The sequence below is a fragment of the Mustela putorius genome, unplaced genomic scaffold (assembly GCF_011764305.1).
Source record: "Mustela putorius furo isolate JIRA1106 unplaced genomic scaffold, ASM1176430v1.1 tig00000129_pilon_pilon_pilon, whole genome shotgun sequence".
NCBI lineage: Eukaryota > Metazoa > Chordata > Mammalia > Carnivora > Mustelidae > Mustela > Mustela putorius.
In genome coordinates, this window is record NW_025421290.1 from 26607512 (window position 1) to 26631992 (window position 24481).

A 24481-nucleotide genomic window follows, 5' to 3' on the forward strand; every position below is an offset into this window, starting at 1 on the left:
GATTGTTTTGCTAATCTGGGTTATCACACAGCTAATAAGTAAAAGAGTCAGAATTTGAGTTTGTATCTATCAGAATGCTTGAACTTTGACTTTTAAAGTTATAGTGGTCTTGGACTCCTTTAGAATCTGACAAAAATGCAGAGTTTTGCATACAGTTTCAGGTGGTTCATGGATACCCTCTCTACCAGTTCACTTATAGCCAAGCTGTGGGCCTAGAAGCCTCTCATAGATGAAGCAGTCTTTCCCCTGCTCTCAGTTTAACAGGACCTTTCTTCTCTGATCTTTCCTTCTCCAGATGAAGGTGCTGGAAGAATAGAACATTTTTGAACAATTCAAGACCTTCGTATTTTGAGGGAGAATAATTTGCCTCTTAAGTATACTTCTCCCCACCTTCACCCACAAATGTCCTTTTTGAATGGTCTTGATCTTCAAATCTCAGGAAAGGACATTTGAGGTATTTGTTTCCTCACTGGGATATCTTACTCCTTTTTTTTTTTCTTTTTAAGATTTTATTTTTAGGTCATCTCTACACCTAACACGGGGCTTGAACTTACAACCCCACGATCAAGAGTTGCATGCTCCCACCAACTGAGCCAGCCAGGCACTCCAGGGACACCTTATTCTTGAGGGAAAATCTCCTTTCAAGGAGGAAAAGGAGGAGGTTGTGAGTGGGAATGCCTTCCTTATATCTCTTATGGTAGATCCACACCCGTCTTCCTTACCAGGTAGTACCTTTGTGCCCAAGTAATAGGTGTGTGACAGTTTTTATTGAACAGGATGACTCATACTCATACTTCTACTTATGCATTAGCCAAATTCACTGGCCAGTCGTTGAGCCCTGTATTTCATTCTTCTTATCAGAAACATACCTTGTGTTGTGGGGTTTTTTTTTTTCCCTATTAAGAAGTCCTTTGTTCATATCACTTTTTTTTTTTTTTTTTTTAAAGTAACTCCATGCCCAGCGTGGAACTCAGTGCAGGTCTTGAACTCCTGACCCTGAAGTCAAGAGTCAGACGCTTAACCAACTGTACCACCCAGGCACTCCTCATATCACTTTTTTAACAGTATGTTGGTTTAGCAAATATTTTCCTGTTTGGTTCTCCACAGTTTGTTCATAAATAAATATCACTTACATTTATTTTTTGATGGACTGACAGAATATCCAGAGGCAATTTAAATTCTCATGACTTAGCCTAAAATGCTAATTTCACTAGAAGAAACGATGTATGTCGCAAATCGTATATGAGAAGTAGCAACGTGTATTAGGCATAACTTTTCCATGCAGGGTTTGTGTACCTTTCTGTAGTAGATTGCCCTGGTGAGATCACTAAAATGAATGTAGGGCTTAGACTTATAACTAGAACAGCGTAATTACATCATTTTGGATGAGCTTTAACTGAGCAGGCAAAGAAAGTGTACAAGGATTTAATGCTGGTTGGTAGCAGCTCATTTTCTTTATGAATATAAAAACAATTTGCCTTTGTTCAGCTGTGTTATGGTTGGCTTAGACTTTGACTTGACAAATTCATTTTGATGTCAAGTGAATTTTCAGCCAATTGAACTTTGTACCATTAGATTCAATTGTAGTTGGCAAAGTGAGGTTATGTGGGCAACAAGGAGGACTTTTGGTGCCACATGAACTTGGGTTCAGATCCCTGTACACTACCTGTGTGAACCAAGCAAACCAACTTAACGTCTCTGGATTTTGTTTCTTCTGTGTGTGAGATGGTAACACATTAATAGTAAGAATGATAGCTGTTTACTGGGTACTGACTAGATGCCAGGCACTGTACTAGATGCTTTACCTATGTTTACTTTATCCCGGAGTATAATGGACTTCCTTCCTTCTCCCACCATCTCAGAAATGGAGTGGGCCAAAGATGGACAGCATCCAGACCAAGGGGGGAGGTCCTGATGAGGACATTTATTAACTGGCAACTCTGAGAGTTAGGATATCCATTATAATATTCTTTCTTTTCTTCCCAGAGTTTGGTGTGAATCATCTAGAAAAGAACCTTAATTATCATTCACCCCTGTTTCACACTTACTGATAATATTTAATCAGATACGTATTTGACTTGTTTTTAATTTAATGACTGGTACTTGTTTTGAAGTTAGATTTATGTTTGAATGGCAATGTAAGGAAAATAACACATAAATTCTGTATTACACTATGATAACATAGAGAAAAATGAACCCTGTTTAATAATGAAGACTACATCTAAAATTATACAGTGTTTGTGGGTGCCTGGGTGGCTCAGTGGGTTAAGCCGCTGCCTTCAGCTCAGGTCATGATCTCAGGGTCCTGTGATGGAGTCCCGCATCCAGGCTCTCTGCTTAGCAGGGAGCCTGCTTCCCTCTCTCTGCCTGCTTCTCTGTCTACTTGTGATCTCTCTCTGTAAAATAAATAAATAAAATTAAAAAAAAAATTATACAGTATTTGTATAATCGTCACCCACTACTAGAATGCAGACTTCACTGTACACTACTCTTAGTCTTAGTCCCTGGCTGGGGCAACTAGCAGTGACAGTCCCAACTAGAGTTCAGGTCTTCCACCCCTGGTTTAGCATTTTTCCATCAACATTGCACTGCATTTCCATTAAGCCATTGTCATTTTCCTAAAGAAAAGCAATCCGTGTTGGCATTTTCTTTCTTTCTTTTTTAAAGATTTTATTTTATTTTTAAGATTTTATTTATTCAAGAGAGAATGAGAAAGAGAGAGAGTGCACACATGAGGGGGAAAGGTCAGAGGGAGATGCACTCTCCCTGCTGAGCAGGGAGCCCAATGTGGGACTCCATTCTGGGACTCCAAGATCATGACCTGAGCTGAAGGCAGTTGCTTAACCGACTGAACCACCCAGGCGCCCTCTTTATTTATTTGAGAGAGAGCGAGGGTGAGAGAGCATAAGCAGGGAGAGTGGCAGAGGGAGTAGCAGAGGGAGAGGGAGAAGAAGTCTCCCCTGAGCAGGGAGCTGATGTAGGGCTAGATCGTAGGACCCCGAAATCGTGTCTTGGGCCAAAGGCAGAGGCTTAACTGACTGAGTTACCCAGGAGCCCGAAGTGTTGGTATTTTCTAATAACTTACTTACTTACTTTATTTTAAAAAATATTTTATTTATTTGTTTGACAGAGAAAGATCACAAGTAGGCAGAGAGGCAGGCAGAGAGAGAGGAGGAAGCAGGCTCCCCGATGAGCAGAGAGCCTGATGCAGGGCTCGATTCCAGGACCCTGAGATCATGACCCAAGCCGAAGGCAGAGGCTTAACCCACTTAGCCACCCAGGCGCCCCTCTAATAACTTATTTTTTTTTTTTTTTTTTTTTTTTTTGACAGAGAGAGATCACAAGTAGACAGAGAGGCAGGCAGAGAGAGAGAGAGGGAAGCAGGCTCCCCGCTGAGCAGAGAGCCCGATGTGGGCCTCGATCCCAGAACCCTGAGATCATGACCTGAGCCGAAGGCAGCGGCTTAACCCACTGAGCCACCCAGGCGCCCTCTAATAACTTATTTTGACAGGAAATAATTTATTTAAAAATTTTAAAAAAGTGTTTCTTATTATTTTTTTAAAATTTTTAAAAGGATTTTATTTATTTGTCAGAGAGAGAAAGAGAGCACACAAGCAAGGGGAGAGACAGGCAGAGGGAGAAGCAGTCTCCCCACTGAGCAATAAGCCCGATGTGGGAATTGATCCCAGGAACATGGGATCATGACCTGAGCCAAAGGCAGTTGCTTAACTGACCCACCCAGACATCCCATCTAATAATTCATTTTAAAAGGAAAGAAAGAAACGGGGCACCTGGGTGGCTCAGTGGGTTAAGCCTCTGCCTTCAGCCCAGGTCATGATCCCGGGGTCCTGGGATCGAGCCCCGCATCGGGCTCTCTGCTCAGCATGGAGCCTGCTTCCTCCTCCCTCTCTGCCTGCCTCCCTGTCTACTTGTGATCTCTCTCTCCCTCTGTCAAATAAATAAATAAGACCTTTAAAAAAGAAAGAAAGAAAGAAAGCAAAAGAACAAGAAAAGTTACCAAAAACAAAACCTAGTTAGTGAAGGAAATAGTTAAGTATAGAATTTCCTATACTAAAGAAGATGTAATACGAAATTTTCTACTATTTAAGGGAGCTTGCACACTGTGGTAAGAGGAGCTAATATTACTTGAGCCCTTGTTTTGTGTGAAACATTTTTTAAGTGTTTTGAATATTTTTGCTTATTTTGGTCCTCAGCAATCCTTTGAGGGAGGCATTATTACATTCCTCTCCACTTTCCAAATGGTAACACAGGTGTTAAGTAACTTTGCTCATGCTTCCAGGGCAGAAACCACAACTGGAGTAGCTCTTCTGGCTCCTCTTTGATCAGCAGCTTTCTTCCCAGCCTGTAACTGGGCAAGTGACAGGTGGCCTGCCATGGAGTTCGTGCTTCTAAGGACAGCTTGGCACAGGGCAGCCTCCCAAATCTGATGGAGACTGTCTTGAGATATTTGTTATCATTTATTTTAATTACTACAATTTTCTCTTTTGCTGAAAATATGTTTTTGAAGTTACATCAGGCACAGAAAGATAAGCCTGAGAACAAACACACATCTTATAATTAGGCCAGCGAGACACCGTGGGGAATGCCTGAAGAGCTGAGGGCAGAGCTGTTTGATAGGGAGCCTTCCGTGAACCTGTTCCCTGGCAGAGCCGGCAGTATCAGGCTGATGAAATGGACCCCAGGAGAATTCTCTGCTGAGTGATTTTCCAAAGCAGTAGCTGGTTGCTCTGCTGTTGTTGGAACTGGGGGGGCTTCTTGAGTCTGAATCTGCATCCAAACAAGAAAAAGTGGAAGAAGCAGTGGGCCTGTCGCCATGCTTGCTGCATTCTCTGATGGAGCTGAATCGCTGTGATTTAGCCGCTGTGCATGCAGGTGTGGTTCCACCTGTTCAAAGCATCTCACACCACCCAAGCATTTCCACTCTACTATTTGTGAATCGTGAGCACTGTAAATTGTTACTCCATTTTAATTCCTCTTCTGCAGGTCATGATTATCTTTATTGTCTGTCTTTCCATTGAGACTTTTATTATTTCTTAAGTATAAAATAATTGGATATGGGATAATGAATAGAGAAACTCCATTATCCTTAATACCACATACATATTTATAGCCAGATCATTCTCTTCTACAATAACAAAAGTATCTTACTTCATGCATATTAAATAGCACTTCTCAGAATAAAATGTAACCGGCATGATGGTATTTAAACAACTTAAAAATATAGAGTGTATATTTATGAGTTATATACCTTTACTTAGTGCCTTGGTCCTCAATGAAGAACATAATTTAAAAGGAAATCCATTAAATCCTTAAGTGTGGCCTTTGTTAAGGGGAACCTTATAAATAAAAAAGGGGAAAAAATCACTTTCTATGTCAAAAAAAGGAAATGGTTTTGCTCTTGGAGCATTTGTGTAAATGGAAGAAGTATTTGCTGTAACTAGAAAATCACCTTATAGGGCGCCTGGGTGGCTCAGTGGGTTAAGCCGCTGCCTTCGGCTCAGGTCATGATCTCAGAGTCCTGGGATCGAGTCCCGCATCGGGCTCTCTGCTCAGCGGAGAAGCCTGCTTCCCTCTCTCTCTCTGCCTGCCTCTCCATCTACTTGTGATTTCTCTCTGTCAAATAAATAAATAAAAATCTTTTAAAAAAAAAAAAAAAAAAAAGAAAATCACCTTATAAAATATGTTATTTCATGTATGATGAACAATTATTTCATGTATGATGAAGGCATGAGTTTTGAACTTTGATTAATGAAGAAAACAGAGTTTTTAAGAAGCCTGGGAGTTTATTCATGTGTATCTGTTTAGGATTTTAACCACAAGAGCAATTTTCTTGATTTTATAATCTTCAGATCTTTCATGGTAATACTAATTTAAGCACAGTGGAACTGTTGTGCATTTTATTTTATTTTTTAAGGTAGTGGAAAATTGTTGGCAAATATTCTGTCAGGCAATACAAATGAACATTGATTTGATTCTTCATTAAAATGTATTTAGGCCCATACTCATTTATAGTTCTAAAATCGAATTCCCTTTATCTCTCTATGGTTCTACCTTCCCCACATCACAACCATATCTAGAAAACAGGATACAACAATAATTTCAACCTGATGAAAGTGAATGTTAGAAAAATAAGCAGCTATTTCAGTTTCAGTTCTTCCTTTTTTTCAGTTCTTCCTTTTCACTTTTATATTGTACAGTTACAACTTCTAGAAATATTGCTCACAGTACTCACTGTCTGGCAAGACAAGATAGAAAAAATAAGAGGAGTTCAGGAAAATATTAAAAACATTTTTAGGGTGCCTGGGTGGCTCAGTGGGTTAAGCTGCTGCCTTCGGCTCAGGTCATGATCTCAGGTGTCCTGGGATCGAGTCCCACATGGGGCTCTCTGCTCAGCAGGGAGCCTGCTTCCTCCTCTCTCTGTCTCTCTCTGCCTGCCTCTCCGACTACTTGTGATTTCTCTCTGTCAAATAAATAAATAAAATCTTAAAAAACAAACAAACAAACAAACAAACATTTTTAATCCCCTGGGAATTAGTTGGGATAAGATATAGATAGATATAGACATAGATCAGATCATTCTTTCTCTCTTTCTCACTCTCAAATAAATTTAAAAAATTCTTTTAAGATTTTTATTTATTTATTTGACAGCAGGATAGCGCAGGCAGGGGGAGCAGCAGAGGGAGAGGGAGAAGCAGGCCCTGTGCTGAGCAGGGAGCTTGATGTGGGGCTTGATCCAGGACTCTGGGATCATGACCTGAGCTGAAGGCAGTCGCTTAACCAACTGAGCCACCCAGGCACCCCTAAATGAATTAAATCTTAAGAAAAAAAGACAGTCCATTTTTTTAGAAAGTATAGTATGATATATTTTTTTAAAGTTTGTTTGTTTGCTTTTTGTAATCTCTACATCCAAATTCAGGACCCTGAGATCAAGAGTCACATGCTCACTCTTCTGACTGAGCCAGCGAGTTGCCTCACAGTATAACATAATTTTAGAAGAATGATTTTACTGTATTTGGGGATCACTATATTCTTCCTAGCATCTCATTGCCCAGGATAGTAAATAGAAAATATATGAGAGGTCATCTATGTAAATAGTGATTCCATTTCATGCTTTAGACTTTCTTTCATTATATCCCTAAAATTAGCTTATCATTTAACTCTTTTCCTAAAAGTTAAATGCTGCAATAACAACAAAGATCTGGCCATTCGAGGAATTCAGTTACTTGAACTTCAGTTTAGTAAAAATTTGAGTGTAATGAGAAGACCAAAATGTACTTTTGATTGTTCTTTTTTTTAGTCCTCATATGTGCTAGAGTATAGTGATCTTGTGTGTTATCACCTTAACCATAAAAATAGATAATATGTTATTTGACTAAGGACAGAAGAAAATGGAAGAAAATTAAACAGACAAGGGAAAAAACACTGTCTGTTTATGGCACTGTGACCACCATACTCTGTCAAAAGGAAGAGGTACAATGCTTCATTATTTATGGCACACTCAGCGTAGAGGTAAGCTCCAGGCTTGAATTAGGTTAATACTTGTTAACTACCCTTGTTAGATGATCTCTACCTCGGACAGGCTTTATCTAGATCTATCTCCTCTCATCACTTTCCTGATGAAAAGTCTTCTGACTTCTGCCTAGTCTAAGAAAAGCATCAGGATAAAATTATAGTTGCAATTTTATATGGGATTAACTTTTATCAAATTTAGTGCATCAGTGGCTTAAAAAACCTTCCAGCTAAATCGTGTGTCCCTTTGCTCTGCTTTAAAAATAGTACAACTAAAAGACTCTTAAAATAATTAGACAAGAAATGACTGGAGGATTAGAAAAGGGTTTACATTCTGACAAGATGTGGACCTGCTTATAATAGCTTGGGTCTCTTTAGATGACTGTGATTTGGGGGACACCTTTTACCCAAGCTCAAAAATGTGTAAACTGTCTTTCTCTCTGAACAAAAAGCTTAATTATCAAATCACCTTGTTCTCAGGGTAAATATTTGATCATTTAAAGGAAGTCAGCCATATAGTGTCTGAAAAGATGGCAAGTTTTGTAAATGTAACTTTTGTTTTTACTGTAATTTACACAGCAGACACAAGTATCTGTATCATTTTAGGGGAGTAGCTGTGAAAACTTTTAAATAACAAGAGATTATTGCTGACATGTTCAGAACAAAATAGGAAAGAAAGGGTGAGGGTAAAAGTATTCAACAGTGGAGAAGTTTTACAAAAATCTGTTTGGTGGGGCACCTGGGTGGCTCAGTGGCTTAAGCCTCTGCCTTCGGCTCAGGTCATGATCTCAGGGTCCTGGAATTGAGCCCCGTGTTGGGCTCTCAGCTCAGCGGAGAACCTGCTTCCCCCTCCCTTTCTCTGCCTGCCTCTCAGCCTACTTGTGATCTCTGTCTGTCAAATAAATAAATAAAATCTTTAAAAAAAAAAAAAACCTGTTCAGTGATAATTGAGCATTGATCTAGAGGATGCAAGAATGCTTTACTGGAATTCAGTGGTTTAGGATCTTTACTGGAAAGAGTTTGCCAAAGGTTAGATCAGCTTCCTCTGTCAACAGTGAGAGTAGAGAGAGCTGTGGAGAGACACTACGTGGAGGTGAAGTTTCTTATCAAGGCAAGGTACGGGGAAGTAAGATAAGGAAGCCTGTGTGAGGCTTGAACCAAAAGCCAATAATTAAAGACTGGTTTATGAGGAAATTTTTATTATAATTAAACCAAGCCTATTAATAAGACAGGGCATGGATAACCCAAAGATTTGGACTCAACAGAAGACACATGATTCTGGGAAAGTATCCTAGACCAAGAAACAATTGGTAATAATAGTTGAAATTCAAGGCACATGGGGCTTGTCTGTACTAAGGTTTTTATATTTCTTTTAATAAAGGAAAAAAAGAACTAAAAAACATGTCTTAACTTTAAATTAAGGAAGTAAATTAAGGAAGAAGGGGGCCTGGATGGCTCATTTAAGTGTCTGCCTTTGACTCAGGTCATGATCTCAGGGTTGTGGGATGAAGACCTGCTTTCTGGTCTGTGCTCAGCTGGGAGTCTGCTTGAAGATTTCCTCTCCCTCTGCCCCCCCCCCACCCAACTCATGCTTGTGCGCTCTCTCTCTCAAATCTTTTTTTTCCCCTCAAATAAATCTTTTTAAAAAGATAAATAAAGGAAGAAATTTGGCAATTATTTGGTCAGTCATATTTTCAAGGAAGAAGCATGCTTGACTCAAGTTTTGTTTTATTTTCTGAGTCACACCTGGAGAGATCCTATCTGCTGAGTTAATGTACTCAGAGCAGATGTAACAGGAATGCTTTTAACTTTTATCAGTACAGTGATAACAGCAGAGTTCACCACTATTTTCTGAAGAAGGCAGGGCACATGTTATTTTCCCTATGAAGAAACAGACTCAGGGACTGGCTCACTCAGGAGGGGGTAAGGGGCGGAGCCAGGACTTGGAGGTGGAGCCTTGTGACATCAGTCGAGCGCTCTTGGCGTTATGTGGAGCTAGTGGCTGCTATTGGAATTGCAGGCATAGCCCATTAGAGAAAATCTAAATAACCACAGGTACCAAAACAGCAAAAGTTGAAATCTCTTTCATGGCTTTGGAAAATGCAGTTGCACTTATAAGTGAAGTAATAAAATTGCAATTAATTGGCTAAAGTCTGTGAAGTTGTAACATACAATAAATTATTTTTCTAATCACTTTTGGGAAATAAAGCAATCTTCATAACTTTGCCCCAAAACCAAGATTTATTTTTTCGCTCAAACAACTTTTTAAAAAAGATTTATTTTCTAGAGAAAGCATGAGTGGGGGAGGGGGAATGTGTTGGCAAAGAGAGAATCCTCAAGGAGACTCCCTTTTGAGCATGGGAACTGGTGGAAGGCACCATCCTAGGACCCTGAGATCAGTACCTGAGCCGAAATGTAGAGTCAGCTGTCCCACCGACTGAGCCACCCAGGTGCCCCCAAACAACTATTTTTAATGCCAGTCTTTGGAAGGATTTATAAACTTCTCTATTCATCTTAAAAGAAAAACTGTGGGGGCACCTGGGTGGCTCAGTGGGTTAAGCCTCTGCCTTCGGCTCAGGGTCCTGGGATCGAGCCCCACATCGGGCTCTCTGCTCAGCAGGGAGCCTGCTTCCCCCCTCTCTCTGCCTGCCTCTCTGCTTACTTGTGATCTTTCTCTCTCACATAAATGAATAAAATCTTAAAAAAAAAAAAAAGAAAAATTGTGGTTGTGGTTAAATACATGACTAATGTTTACAATTTGTTCCTTTGATAAATAATTCCAGACTACAATGCTTTTGTGATTCTTTATAACTTCTCTTTAAAGGTTTTTTGTTGGTATGTATGCGCTCTCTCTTGCTGGAGAAGGTATTACCCATCATTTCCTGCTGTTGTCAACATGCTATTTAATAAACCCTTTTTCCTTTAATTTATCATCTTTTAACCTACTTTGAATTGGATAACCAGTTCACTTAACTAATTGAAAACATGGAATAAGAAAAAGAAAAGTTCATAAAGGAGAACAGAAATTTCTTTTCTGTTGGGGACATATACTTAATAATTGACTCTTGTCATTACACACTTTTTTGCCTATTCTTTGTTAATTCAGTTATGTTCAGAGAGTTGGTGTTTCCAGATATTGTCTAAACTGTACAAAATCTTGACCTAAGTATTTGTATTGGGAAATAGGAAATATTAACTCCTGGCTAGAGCCATCTGTTTCTGGCTCATTTTTTTCCTTAGACTTTTTCAAATGAAATGAATTTGATATATTTGAAGATTTAAAAAGTAAGGTTTTAAAATTCTGTACTTGATTTTATTTTTTTATTTTTATTTTTATTTTTTTTAAAGATTTTATTTATTTATCAGAGAGAGAAGGGGGGAGAGAGCGAGCACAGGCAGACAGAATGGCAGGCAGAGGCAGAGGGAGAAGCAGGCTCCCTGCTGAGCAAGGAGCCCGATGTGGGACTTGATCCCAGACGCCAGGATCATGACTTGAGCCGAAGGCAGCTGCTTAACCAACTGAGCCACCCAGGCGTCCCTGTACTTGATTTTAATTGAGTATATCTTAACTTTAAAAAAAATTTTGAGAAAAAAAAAAAAACTTTTGTGGGGGCGCCTAGGTGGCTCAGTGGGTTATGCCGCTGCCTTCAGCTCGGGTCATGATCTCAGGGTCCTGGGATCGAGCCCCACATCGGGCTCTCTGCTCAGCGGGGAGCCTGCTTCCCTTCCTCTCTCTCTGCCTGCCTCTCTGCCTACTTGTGATCTCTCGCTGTCAAATAAATAAATAAAATCTTAAAAAAAAATTTTTTTTGTGGACTGAAATTCACATAACAGAAAATTCACCACTTTAAACAATTCAGTGACATTGAATACATTCACAGCACCTCTATCTAGTTCCAAAACATTTTCATTACCTTAAAAGGAAACCCTGTACCTGTTAAACAGTGAATTCTCTCCCCTTCTATCAACCACCAGTTAACTTTCTGTGACTATGGATTTATCTATTCTGTATATTTCATTTAAATGGAATCATAAACTGGGACGCCTGGCTGCCTTAGTAGAGCATGTGACTCCTGATCTTGGGTCATGAGTTCAAGCCCCATGTTGGGTACAGTGTACTTTAAAAATAAATAAATAAATAGATAGATAGATAAATAAATAAATAAATAAATAAATAGCAAGCCTACATCTTTAAAAATAAATAAGTAATTGGAATCATACAATGCGACCTTATATGCCTGGTTTCTTCCACTTAATGTTTTTGAGGTTCATCCATATGGTAGCATGCATCCACTTCATTTTTTTTTTTTTTTTTGGCTGAATAATATTCCACTGTATGTCTGTTGCACAATTCATTTATCCTTTCTTCTTTGGGTGGACATTAGGTTGTTTCCACTTTTTGGCTATTTCTTATATTCCTAGTATGAATATGCATGTGCCTGTTTTCATTCCTTTTGGGTTTATATCTAGGAGTGAGATTGCTGGGTCATATGATGATGATGATTGCATGTTTACCTTTTGAGGATTGCATGTTTTCCATAGTGGCTGAACCCACTAGCAATGTATAAGTTCTCCAATTTCTCCACAGTCTCACCAACACTTTGTATTTTTTAAATTATAGCCAGCCTAATGGGTATGGAGTAGTATCTTATTGTGGTTCTAAACTGCATTTTCCCAGTGACTAAGAATGTTGAACATCTTTTCATGTACTTACTTGTTTAACATATTTGCTTATGTTCTTTGGAGAAGGATCTTCACATCATTCGCCTATTTTATAATTGAGTCGTCTGGCTTTTTTTTTTTTTTTTAAGATTTTATTTATTTATTTAACAGTGAGACAGAGAGAGAACATGAGAGGGGAGAAGGTCAGAGGGAGACGCAGACTCCTTGCGGAGCAGGGAGCCTGATGCAGGACTCGCTCCCGGGACTCTGGGATCATGACCTGAGCCAAAGGCAGTCGCTTAACCAACTGAGCCACCCAGGCACCTGAGTTGTCTGGCTTCTTATTGTAGAAGAGTTCTTCATCTATCCAGATACTAGACCCTTAATCAAATATGATTTGCAAATATTTTCTCCCATTCTGTAGTTGTCTTTTTACTTTCTTGATTTGGTTCTTTGATAAACATAGTCTTAAATTTTGAAAAAGTCAGATTTATCCATTTTTTTTCCTTTTTTGTTCATACTTTTGGTGTCATATATAAGAATCCATTCCTAAATTCAAGATCATGAAGATTTACCTCTGTTTTCTTCTAAAGAATTTTACAGTTTTGTTCTTATTATTTATGTTGTTGATTCAGTTTGATTAATTTTTTATATACTGTGTGCAGTAGGGTCTAACTTCATTGTTTTGCGTTTTTTGTTTGTTTTGAGGGAGAAAATGTGTACATGTGAGTAGGAGAGGGACAGAGAGAGAGGGAGAGAATCCCGAGCAGGCTCCATTTCCAGCATAGAGCTTGATGCAGGGCTTGACCTCATCACCCCAAGACCATGACCTGAGCCGAAATCAAAGAGTTGGCTGCTCAACCTACTGAGCCACGCAGGCACCCCTTTTGTTTTACATGTTGATCTTTGGTTGTCTTAAAACCATTTGTTGAAGAGATTCTTCTTTCTCCACTGAATGGTCTTAGCATTCTTGCTGAAAATCTGTTGACCATGGATGCACAGGTTTATTTCTGGACTCAATTTTATAACATTTATCTTTGTGTCTCTATTATACCAGTACCTCACTATTTTGATTAAGGTAGCTTTATAGTAAGTTTTAAAATCAGAAAATAGGAGTTTTCCAGCTTTATTCTTTTTCATTATTGGTTTGGCTACTCGAGGCCCCTGGTAATTCCATATGAGCTCGAGGATTGGCTTTCTCTGAAAAAAGGGCTTGCATTTGAATCTGTAGATCACTTTGGATAGTTTTGCCATCTTAACAATATTAAGTGTTACAGTTTATGAACACAGGATGTCTTTTCATTTAATTTCTTTCAACAGTGAAGGGGTGCTTGGCTGGCTCAGTCAGGAAAGCATGTGACTCTTGATCTCAGGCTCATGAGTTCAAGCCCCACATTGGACATGGAGCCTTCCTAAAAAACAATAGCAATAATTTCTTTCAGCCACGTTTTATATTGTTCAGTATACAAACTTTCTCACTTCATTTATTTTTAGATTTTTTATTCCTTTGGATGCTATTATAAATGAAATCTTTTTTTTTTTCATTTAACCAATAACTCTTAAAAGCTTTATTGAAATAGAATTCACATAGCATACAATTCGCCCCTTAAAGCATGCAATTCAGTGGTTTTTTGCATATTCAGAGTTGTGTATCCATCACCACCATCAGTTTTAGAATGTTAAATGAAATCATTTTTTTGAATTTCTCTTTAAATTTTGCAATTCCTGATGTGTAGAATCCATACTGATTTGTGCATGTTGGTTTTGTACCCTTCAGCTTTGCTGAGTTTATTAGTTCTAGTTTTTTTTTTTTTAATATTTTATTTATTTGACAGAGAGAGAGAGAGATCACAAGTAGGCAGAGAGGCAGACAGAGAGAGAGGGAGAAACAGGCTCCCTGCTGAGCAGAGAGCTCCATGTGGGGCTCGATCCTAGGACCCCAAAATTGTGACCTGAGCTGAAGGGAGAGGTTTAACCCTCTGAGCCACCAAGGTGCCCCAGCTCTAGTCTTTTTTGTGTCAATTCAGAAAACTCTGTATTTTCCCTTCATATTAATAATATGTTACATTGATTCTTTTGTATGTTGAACTACTCTTGCATTTCTGGGATAAATCCCACTTGTTTGTGGTATATGATCGTTTTGATATGTTGTTTAATTCAGTTCATGTCTATTACATCTGTATTTATAAAAGATACTAGCCTATAGTTTTCTAATGGTGTCTTTTTTTTTTTTTTTAGATTTTATTTATTTATTTGACAGAGATCACAAGTAGGCAGAGAGAGGAGGAAGTAGTCTCCCTGCCAAGCAGAGAGCCCAATGCGGGGCTCGATCCCAGGACCCTGGGATCATGACCTGAGCCGAAGGCAGAGGCTTTAACCCACTGAGCCATCCAGGCACCCTCTAATGGTGTCTTTTGTCTATTTGGGGCATGAGGATAATGCTGTCCTATAGATGAGGTAGGGAGTATTCTCCCCTCTTCTTTGATCCCCCCACTTTGTTTTTTGGATGGATTTTAAATTATTTTGGAAAACTAATTATCCAGATGCTCAAGATTGTTATCTGAGACAAAGCCCCCAAAATGGACTTGTACAGAAAATGTTATGCCTGATGAGAATTTAATGACATTTTGTTGCTCAAACTCTACCTATCCATCTTAGAAACAAACTGTATTGTAGTCTTAAAATCTCAGGCAATCAGCTCATTATATATGTGTAGAAATTGTAAGGAAGCACTGAATCCAAGGATTATGGTGTTATGAGATTTTAGTTACCCATATGTATGTAAACATTTCTAGTGACAATTTTATTAATTCATTATTTTTAAAAAAATAAGTTATTTATTTGAGAACGAGCGAAAGCAAGAAAGATCACAGAGGGAGAGGGAGATGCAGACTTACCACTGAGTAGAGAGCCCAAAGTGGGGCTCGATCCTAGGACCCTGGGACCATGACCTGAGCCAAAGGCAGACACTTTGACTGAGCCACCCAGGATTCCCTCTAGTGGCAATTTTAGAAATATAATACCTCCTTGGAATATTTAACAAGATATAAATGTGATTTTGGCTAGGCTTAACTACTTCTTAAATAGAACTTGAACACAGGAGCAAGTATCAAAGCAAATACTTTACTACATATAATCAGTTTATGTTCAAATGTCCAAAACCTTAGACTTTCCACAAATATAATAGCTGATCAGCAAATAATTTGGTATATCTATTATTTTCAGCCATTTGTACAATTAGATAAAGTCCTTGCTACTCTTTTATAAGATATATACTTCATAAAAAACTAATTATGGTGTAATTTTACAAATGTATTTCCCTTTCTATTTGATTTTCTATCTATATGTGACATGAGTATAAATGCATTGCTAAAATAAACTTTTAGCATATTTTAAAAATTAGTTTCTTTTAGAAGGTACTTTTTTAGAATGCCACTAGATCATTCAGGTTTTCTTCTTTTAATTATCTCATGATTGGTTCACAAGGAACAACAACAAATTATATAGTGAACCTATAGTGTTTTTGCCTGTGTTGTTTTTTAAGTAGGTTCCATGCCCAATGTGGGGCTTGAACTCATGATCCTGAGATCAAGAGCCGCATGCCTACCAACTGAGCTAGCCAGGCACCTCTATAGTAAACTTACAGTTTTATAACTATTTAGATATTTGTGTTTGGAGCATTGAAGTCCAACTATATTTTAGGGGAAAGGTAATATATACAAAGAGTATTTTTAAGACGTTTTAATTTTGGTTAAAAGTGACATACCATTGTGACCCAAATAGTTTTAGATCCTAAGGGATGCCCAGCTTTCTGGTTTAATGGCAAAAAATAAGTATTTGTAGAATTAAGTTCATGGCAATAGTATGTGTTATAGACCGAACAAAGTACATTCAATCCAATTCTTTTTTTTTTTTTAAGTTTTTATTTATTTATTTGGCAGAGAGAGAGACACAGAGCAAGAGAGAGAGCACAAGCGGGGAGACTGGGAGAGGAAACAGACTCTCCGCTGAGCAGGAAGCCGGATGTGGGGCTCGATCCCAGCCGAAGGCAGAAGCCCAACTACTGAGCCATGCAGGCACCCTACATTCAATCCAATTCTAAGATGAAACACAAAACATAAATACAATTAACAAAATGTGTTGTAATCAGTCGATATAAATGGAAGTAATTAGAAAATTATTTTGGGGGGGGTGTATAATTTATTTTGCTGATGTTTAGTGGAGTGGGTAAAACTAAATAATCATTGGAAAATATGGTGGCTTTTCGGGGCACCTGGGTGGCTCAGTTGGTTAAGTGTCTAACTCGATTTCAGCTCAGGAGGTGATCTCAGGGCTGTGAGACTGCGTCCTGTGTTGACTCCGCACTCAGCAGGGAGTCTGGTGGAGATTCTTTCTCTCCTCTCCCTGTAATGCTCTGCCCCTGCTCTCTCTCTCTCTCTCTAAAATAAATAAGTAAAATCTTTTTAGGGATGCGCGGGTGGCTCAGTTCGTTAAGTGTCTGCCTTCAGCTCAGGTCATGATCCTTAGGGTCCTGGGATTGAGACAGGCGTTGGGCTCGCTGCCCAGGGGGGAGCCTCCTTCTCCCTCTCCTCCCCATCTGTGCTCTCTCTTGCTATCTCTGTCTCTCTCTCCCTCAAATAAATAAATAAAAATCTAAAAAAAATAGTGGTTTTCTTGTGGCAAACACATTCATTTAAGTTTGGTATTGTGTTCCCACGATGGAAGTGTGAAGGAGATATTACTTACACTTATTATTACCCCCTTTTACATTTGGGAAAATGGAATTGGTCTGATTGACTTTTCTACCTCCCAGTTTAGCAAGTGACAATTAGTAATTAAACCCAGGACTTCAGACTTTAAGTATCAGTTTTTTTGTTATATGAGACTTTCTTTTCTTTAAGTTGCAGTTCAAAAGAAAGAAGTAATCGTATCCATTTTCTATAAATGTAATAGATACTCTGTCCTTACAGATAACATGTAATTCATTTTATAAACACAATTATAACTTCAGAAAATAGTTCACAGTAAGACGCAGACTTTCTGCTGTATTAAAGTGTGTGTGGATTTTCAAAAGTTGACTTCTGTGCAGCTTCTCAAGGATAGGTTGTTCATACACCAGTTCCTGTATAACTCGAGGGGGGCAGTGTGCTGTAGTGCAATGATTTTCACCCACCAGTGGGCATAGGAATTACTTGGGAGTTGAATAGCTCTGGAGAGCTCAAGAAGCTCTCCAGGTAGTTCTGGTAGAAGTGGTCCAGGGACAATCCTTAGACAAACACTGGCTTTAGAGTTTCACACACACATATCTGTTTCATGAGGTAGTGGTGGTGATTTGATATATGATATTATTGTCCTTCTTGGGACAAAACCTGGTACATAGGAAATGTTCAGAATATTTCATTCATATATATGGCTTGGGTGACAACTAGGAAGCCAGGGAATACTCGTTCTTTCAGCAAAATTTACTGAATTCCTGCACCATTCTGGGTCTTTGGTTACAAAGGGGGAATGGACACATTCCTCACTTTCATCGAGTTTGTTTGATTAAGAGACTCATTTTAAAGCTATAGTTCTTCCTTTGTAAAAAGTTGTAAGATGAAATGAATATTAAGAACATGTTTGTATACTCTTTTGACCTGTAAATTAAAAAGTCATTTTTTATTTTAATGAGGATTATAGGTTAAAAATATGGCCTGAATATTATTTCTTGTTTTATTGTTGCTCTAAAGCTGTATTTTCCAATACAGTGCCACTAGAGACTTGCAGCTATTTAATTTAAGTCAATTAAAATTAAATAACATTAAATATTTATTTCCTCAGCTGCACTAACCACATTCCAGGTGCTCGATAGCCACAGGCAGCTAGTGGCTGCTATATTGGGAGACAGAATATTTCCATCATCATAGAAAGTTCTGTTTGGCTGTGTTGCCCTAGAGTCTAGAACAAAGCAGGGAATTTTTCCAGTTGCCTTGATCTGTAAACTGATTTTGAGATAAATATTAGCAGTGTCCTGAGGCTGTCATTTTAATGCTTAAGTGCATTAATAACCTTTCAGCTTGACCAAGCCCAGAGCTAGTATCGATTTCCCTGAACAGTTTCATTATACAGCAAGTGCAATCTAAGTGCTAATATCTGGGCATTTTTTTAAACCTTCAAGTGATATCTTATTGCTCTATGTAGAGCTTTTTGTGTATTTTTGTATATGTGAGAATTTACCACTGTAAAGTTATGATTGCGTTAAATTTGTATCTAATAAATTTGGGGGGGCAAAGAAGAGTTGCATTTGTACCTATATTTCTAGAATTTACAATATTTACATGAAATAATTTATGTATAGAAGCCAAATTCAAGAGTAGTAAGAAGTTGGATTAACACTATCTGATCAGTATTCTATATAAAACCCCACTTGTACTTATAAAATACCAATTATGATACATTTAGTATTTTGACAATTTTAAAACTAAACATTTATTCAGTATATGTTATTTTTTTGTTGTTAAAACTCTGTAAAATGGTGTAGCACCTGCTACATTCTGATGTCTAGGCATCATTTTTCTAATGCATTTTTCTGTGCAGAGTTCAAAAAACAGTCTGCAAGAGTAGTTGACTTTTCACCTCTTTTTCCTGCATGTATCTAGATATATATGGGGGGGTGTGTATGTCTTGTGTCTTTCTTTGGGTTTTGGTATTGTCCCTTTTTAAGAAGAGAAGGAATAGGAGACTGATGTCATTTGGTCCCAGGTCATGGACCAGAGCAGTGAGAATAGGCATTCTCTCGTACACGTCTGCCTCCATCAGTGACTCTCCCTCTTTCCAGATCACTTACTTCAGCCTCTGGTACCACAACAAGCAAAACCAGCGCCGGTGGGTAGATCTGGAAAAACCTCTCAAGAAGCAGCTGGATAAACACGCCATAGAACCAACCGTCTATTTTGGAGTGGTGTTTTATGTGCCTTCGGTTTCTCAGCTGCAGCAGGAGATTACCAGGTGAGAAATAACATGCTCTCTGTTTTTAGGAAACACTCTTAATGAGATGAAAAAAGGGACACCGAGGGACACTGAGGTTAAGGTCAGGAGATCAGACTAACCGTGGCCTCCAGCGCCCATGTGCAGCCACATGATTAAATGGCGGCCACAGTCTGTGGTTGTCTGAGGGCTTCCTTGCGCAGAGCAAGAGTTTCAGTTTCGCACAGACTGGCCATTAAAGGGGAAGATGATGTTTTTCTCTGGGCTGTGAACTCCTCTTGTAGTGCTATCCTCTTCAAATTTGTTCGTTTGTTTGTTTCTGGTCTTCGTAATGCTGAAACGAGAGGAGATTTTAGAAAGTTTCAGAATCTGTATTCTTTCCTCAGGGAAGTGTGCAGAAGGGTTCTTAAAGTTCTCCGACTGCAGGCGCTGTGTATTTTGTAGATAGTTGGGAGGGTACAAGAAGAGGCCAGTAAGTGCACTTAGAAGGGATCAAGGCAGAAACGGAACAGCATATTCAGGAGTGGGATAGAGGAACGAAATGTTTGTTTTTTTCTTGAAGACAAACCAAAAAACAAGGAATAAAATTTGGGATCCATGAGTTTTTCTTTCAAGTTCTCCCAAATCCACCACTACCTTATCTTTGGAACCCTATTTAATATTACTTTTCAGCCAAGCTGGGCTACTTTCAGTGCCCTGAACATGCCGCATGCCTTTTCATCTTTGGGTTCTAGATTTATGTACTGGAATCCTACTCATCCTCTGAATTTTAGTTTAAAAGGCACCTCCTCCCTGAAGTTTCTGTGGTCCCTAGGCTGGAATGAGCTTTGCCTTCTCTGGACTGCCCTACAGTTGGCTTGTACTTGTGTTAGATGGAAGTTGTTACAGCCTTTTGTTATAGTTATTTGTGTACATATGTTATCTTTTTCTTGGATTTTAAACCTCTGTTTTCTTTAGCTTTACCTTTCCTACAGTATCTAACACAGTGCCGTGTAGATAGTGAGAACCTGGTACTGCCCTGTGTTTGTGTAATGTTCTTTTCGAGTACTGAGTTTGCCAGTTAATTATTGCAAGAAGATAGAAAACCAAAGAAGCAAGAATCAGGTAGTAGGGATAAATATGCACTGACTATAAAACTGAGATGGGATAAAAATATTGAGGAGAGAAGTAGAACCAAGGAGGAAAAATAACAACTGATCCCTGACTCATTTATTTAAACATTCATTGAGTATATAATATGGTGTGATGTTAAGAACTAGCTTCCTTACCTGGGAGATGAATATACAAGTGAATAGGCTTTAATCCTACCCTGGAGGAGTCCTGTGGAACTGACAGCCCATGTAGATAAACAATTACAGTTTATTATGATGATAAATGCTTTAATTAACGCTAGATTCCTAGGGGTGGGGCAGGTGGGGGGAACAAGAACTTCAAGAGGAATTTTCTAGTTAGAGGGATTAGCTTGTGCAGAGTAGGGGAGAGAATGAAAGTCACTGATGTTTTCCAGAAATTTCAGATATTACCTGGAACAGGGAGAGGAGATTTGAAAAATAGGTATGTCCTAGTCATAAAGTCATGGTACTCTGAGGAAAGACATTTTTGAATTTTAACGGAATGGAAAGATGACATTTGTGTTTTACCAATGTCGCCCATCATGGAAGGCAGCTTAGAGGTGGCAATATAGTTAGGAGACCAGTTAGGTAGGTACATGCTATAAACTAGACAGGAAGGAGAGGGAGGGCCTGGTAGATGCAGTCAGTAGGAGTGCACAGCGATGAGGTGGAAGAGAGCCTGTTAGAGAAGTTGTTGATGAAGTTTGGCTGCATGTAACAAAAGCCGTAAATATCTTTCATTTCTTAAAGGAAGTCCAGGGGTCAGCCACACCGAGCTTATACTGCTCCACAAAGTCTTCAGGGACTTTGTTCTTTCTTACTGTTCTGCGTTGCTCAGCATGTTCTTTCCATTCACTACGGAATCTCGTCAGAGAATTCTAGAGAAGGTCTAGCTCTCACATTCGTACTCCAGGCAGCAAAAGGATAAAATGGGTTCCACTCTCAGCTAAGTCATGTTCCTTTAAGACGCCTTCTCAGTTCCTCAGTCACACTAGCCACATTTTAATCCTCAGTAGCCACATGTGGCTAATGGCTCCCATATTGGACAGGACAGATAGACATCACTTTTATCACTGCAGGAAGTTCCTTAGACAACACTGCCCTGAACCTAACAGTTCACAGGAAAAATCAGAGACCAGATGAACATGTTAAATAACTCTACAAGAGTGCAATCAGACAAATCCAGAATGTAGGGAATTCTATATGACCCATCGCACTATTTTGAATACAAATGACATGAACATAAAGAGGAGGAATTTTTCTTTTCAAAATTAAGAGAGAACTGTCAATCGAATGTGGCCTGTGGAACTTTTTTTTTTTTTTTTAAAGATTGTATTTATTTATTTGAGAGAGAGAGAGACAGAGAGAGCATGAGAGGGAAGGTCAGAGGGAGAAGCAGACTCCTGGTGGAGCTGGGAGCCTAATGTGGGACTCGATCCCAGGACTCTGGGATCATGACCTGAGCCAAAGGCAGTCGCTCCACCAACTGAGCCACCCAGGTGCCCTGGAACTTGTTTAGATACTGATTTTTTTTTTTAGCTGTAAAAATAGATTTTTGAAGGGCGCCTAGCTGGCTCATCCAGTAGAGCATGTATGTGACTCTTGACCTCAGGGTTATAAGTTCAAGCTCCATGTTGAGTGTAGAGATTACTTAAAAATAAAATATTTAAAAAATGCATTTTTGAGGCAATCACAAATATTGCATATGGACCAGGTACTGGGTAACTTTAGGACATTGTTGCCCATTTTATTGGATATGTTAAAAACATGTGTGTGTGTGTTCTTTTTAAAAGCTTACCTTTTACGGATATCTACTAAAATATTTTAAGTACGGTGCTGTGATATCTGAAATTTGATGTAAAACGCTTGGGTGGGGAAGGGGAGACAGTAGAAGAACAGGGCATGGGTCAAGTTGATGTTTGAGGCTGTGTGATAAGGATGTGTGGGTTCACTGGACTTGTTCTCTCTATATGTTTCCAAAATTCCATAATAAAACTTAAAACATAAAACCTTCACATTAGCCTTCTAATACTAGCCTAAGAAAAACAAGTGAAGGAAAAAGACTACATTTCTATATATATTATTTGAAATTTCTATTGGGGAGAATGGGGCAACCTATTTATTATAATTACTCAATGTAATATTTCTTGTGTAAAAATATTTTATATTAGAAAGTTGATAATTTGGTAAGATTTAGATAAAACATCTATTTAGTTTTAATCAGCATTTGACTTTGGGCAAATTTATGGAATGCTTGCTTAGAATTAAGATGTGCAGTTTCTTGAATTCAGAACTGTTTGTAAGGAATAAAAGTTTGCATGTTACATTTTATTGCTGCGCTGTATTTTAATTCTTTTTATGATAAACATTGAAAAAATATATTTGTAAACCATCCTTAGCCTCACCAACATATTATCATTTTAACAAAAAGTGTTCACAGAAACTGGTAATGCCTTTGAAGTAAAATTTCTTGGCCCTTTCATGTAAATACTTAAATATATACATACCTGTATGCATATACACATACATGTATATAAACATATAGAGATATATGCATATCCATATATATCATACACCCTGCTTGCTTCCATTAAAGGATTTTGGGAACAAAACAATGAGATAATAATAAAAGCAACCATTTCCCTTTCTTACTCAATGTCAGGCATTGTTCTAAGCCCTTTATATTTAATCATTCATAATCCTCACGAGTCCTACAAAGTAGGTATTATTGTCCAGTTTGTAGTTGAAGAAACCAAGACACAGAAAGGCTAAATATTTTGCCCAGGGTTATACTGCCAGTATGGAGCTGGGATTTAATTTAATTTAATTTAATTTTTTAAGTTTTTTTTTTATTTATTTACTTGACAGACAGATCACAGGCAGGCAGAGAGAGAGGGGAAAGCAGGCTCCCCGCTGAGCAGAGAGCCCAATGTGGGGCTCAATCCCAGAACCCTGGGATCATGCTTTAACCCACTGAGTCACCCAGGCGCCCCTGGAGCTGGGATTTTAAACTCAAGAAGGCTGCCTTCTGAGTCTTTGCTCTCAAGCATTGTATTCATATGGACTCTAGGATAAAAAAAAACCTAAAGAAATGTAATAAAAATACTAGAAAAGTCCTTAACTGGAGATTTGTGACAGTTAAAGACATGCACTTTGAGGCCGTCCTGACCTGGATTCAAACTGCAGCTGAGGCTACCTTTGCGGATGTGAGCATATCCCTTCATGTCTGAGCTTTGGCACAAGTAGCTGCCATTATATGGTGGAGCTGGTGGTTAAGAGGGTAATGAGAGGGGAAGCAGTGTGCCTGTGCCTGGGTTCTAACTCCGAGCTTCATGGCAGTCAAGGCAAAAGAAGGAATATTCTGAGTCCCATCATCCTTTATCTGATAAAAAGCATATCAGTTTGCAAACATGACAGATTTTCTTTTTTTTTCTTCTTTTTTTAAAAATTAACATATAATGTATTATTTGCCTCAGGGGTACATGTCTATGAATCATCAGTCTTATACACTTCATGGCACTCACCATAGCACATACCCTTCCCAATGTCTATCACCTAGCTACCCCATCCCTAACCCCCACACCCCCAGCAACTCTCAGTTTGTTTCCTGAGATTAAGAGTCTGTTACGGTTTGAATGTGACAGATTTTCTTGGTGTATCACTCAAAAGGAAATTTTCAGGTGGGATTTTATAGAAAAGACATTGAACCGGCAATGAACATTTGAGAGTAAATGGAATCAACTCTTATAACAGAAAATTGTAATACAAGGCAAAAACAAAAAACAACAAAGAAAAACACACCAAAAAATAGCACATGTCTGTGGGAGACTAAATAAATTTGGTCCAGGTATGTTGCTTCCCATGATTTGGTTTAAGGAAAGAACCTGGATTATTTAGAGTGGTGTATGTTCAAGAGATAGACTTCTCTCAGTACAATCTTCTTTAAATAGGCTTCTGGAAGGAGCTGCTTCATAGAAGGTGTGAAGTTTTCTTCTTTGACAAGATCCCAGAGCTATCAGCGTTCTGCTTCTCAGTTGAGGGAAATGGATCGATTCTGCTACTAGCAGGCGGAAGGGGATCAGTTGGATCCATATTCTTATCTGAATGGATGGTGTTTTGGTGAGGTTTTTGGGTAACAAAGAATGGAGACCTCAGAGCTAGCTAAAATAAAAAAAGATGATAGTATGATAAAAGGAGATGAAATGATGAAA

At 38.6% G+C, this 24481-nt stretch overlaps 1 protein-coding gene across 3 annotated transcripts in view; it reads left to right on the forward strand.

Moving 5' to 3' along the window:
* The window catches only part of PTPN21 (protein tyrosine phosphatase non-receptor type 21), a 74062-nt gene that overhangs the window by 15127 nt on the left and 34454 nt on the right, over positions 1–24481 (forward strand). For all 3 annotated transcript variants that reach the window (XM_045071536.1, XM_004739102.3, XM_004739103.3), the window contains exon 3: positions 19010–19179. In XM_045071536.1, coding sequence (XP_044927471.1) covers positions 19010–19179 — 170 coding nt within the window. The remainder of the gene's footprint in view (positions 1–19009; positions 19180–24481) is intronic.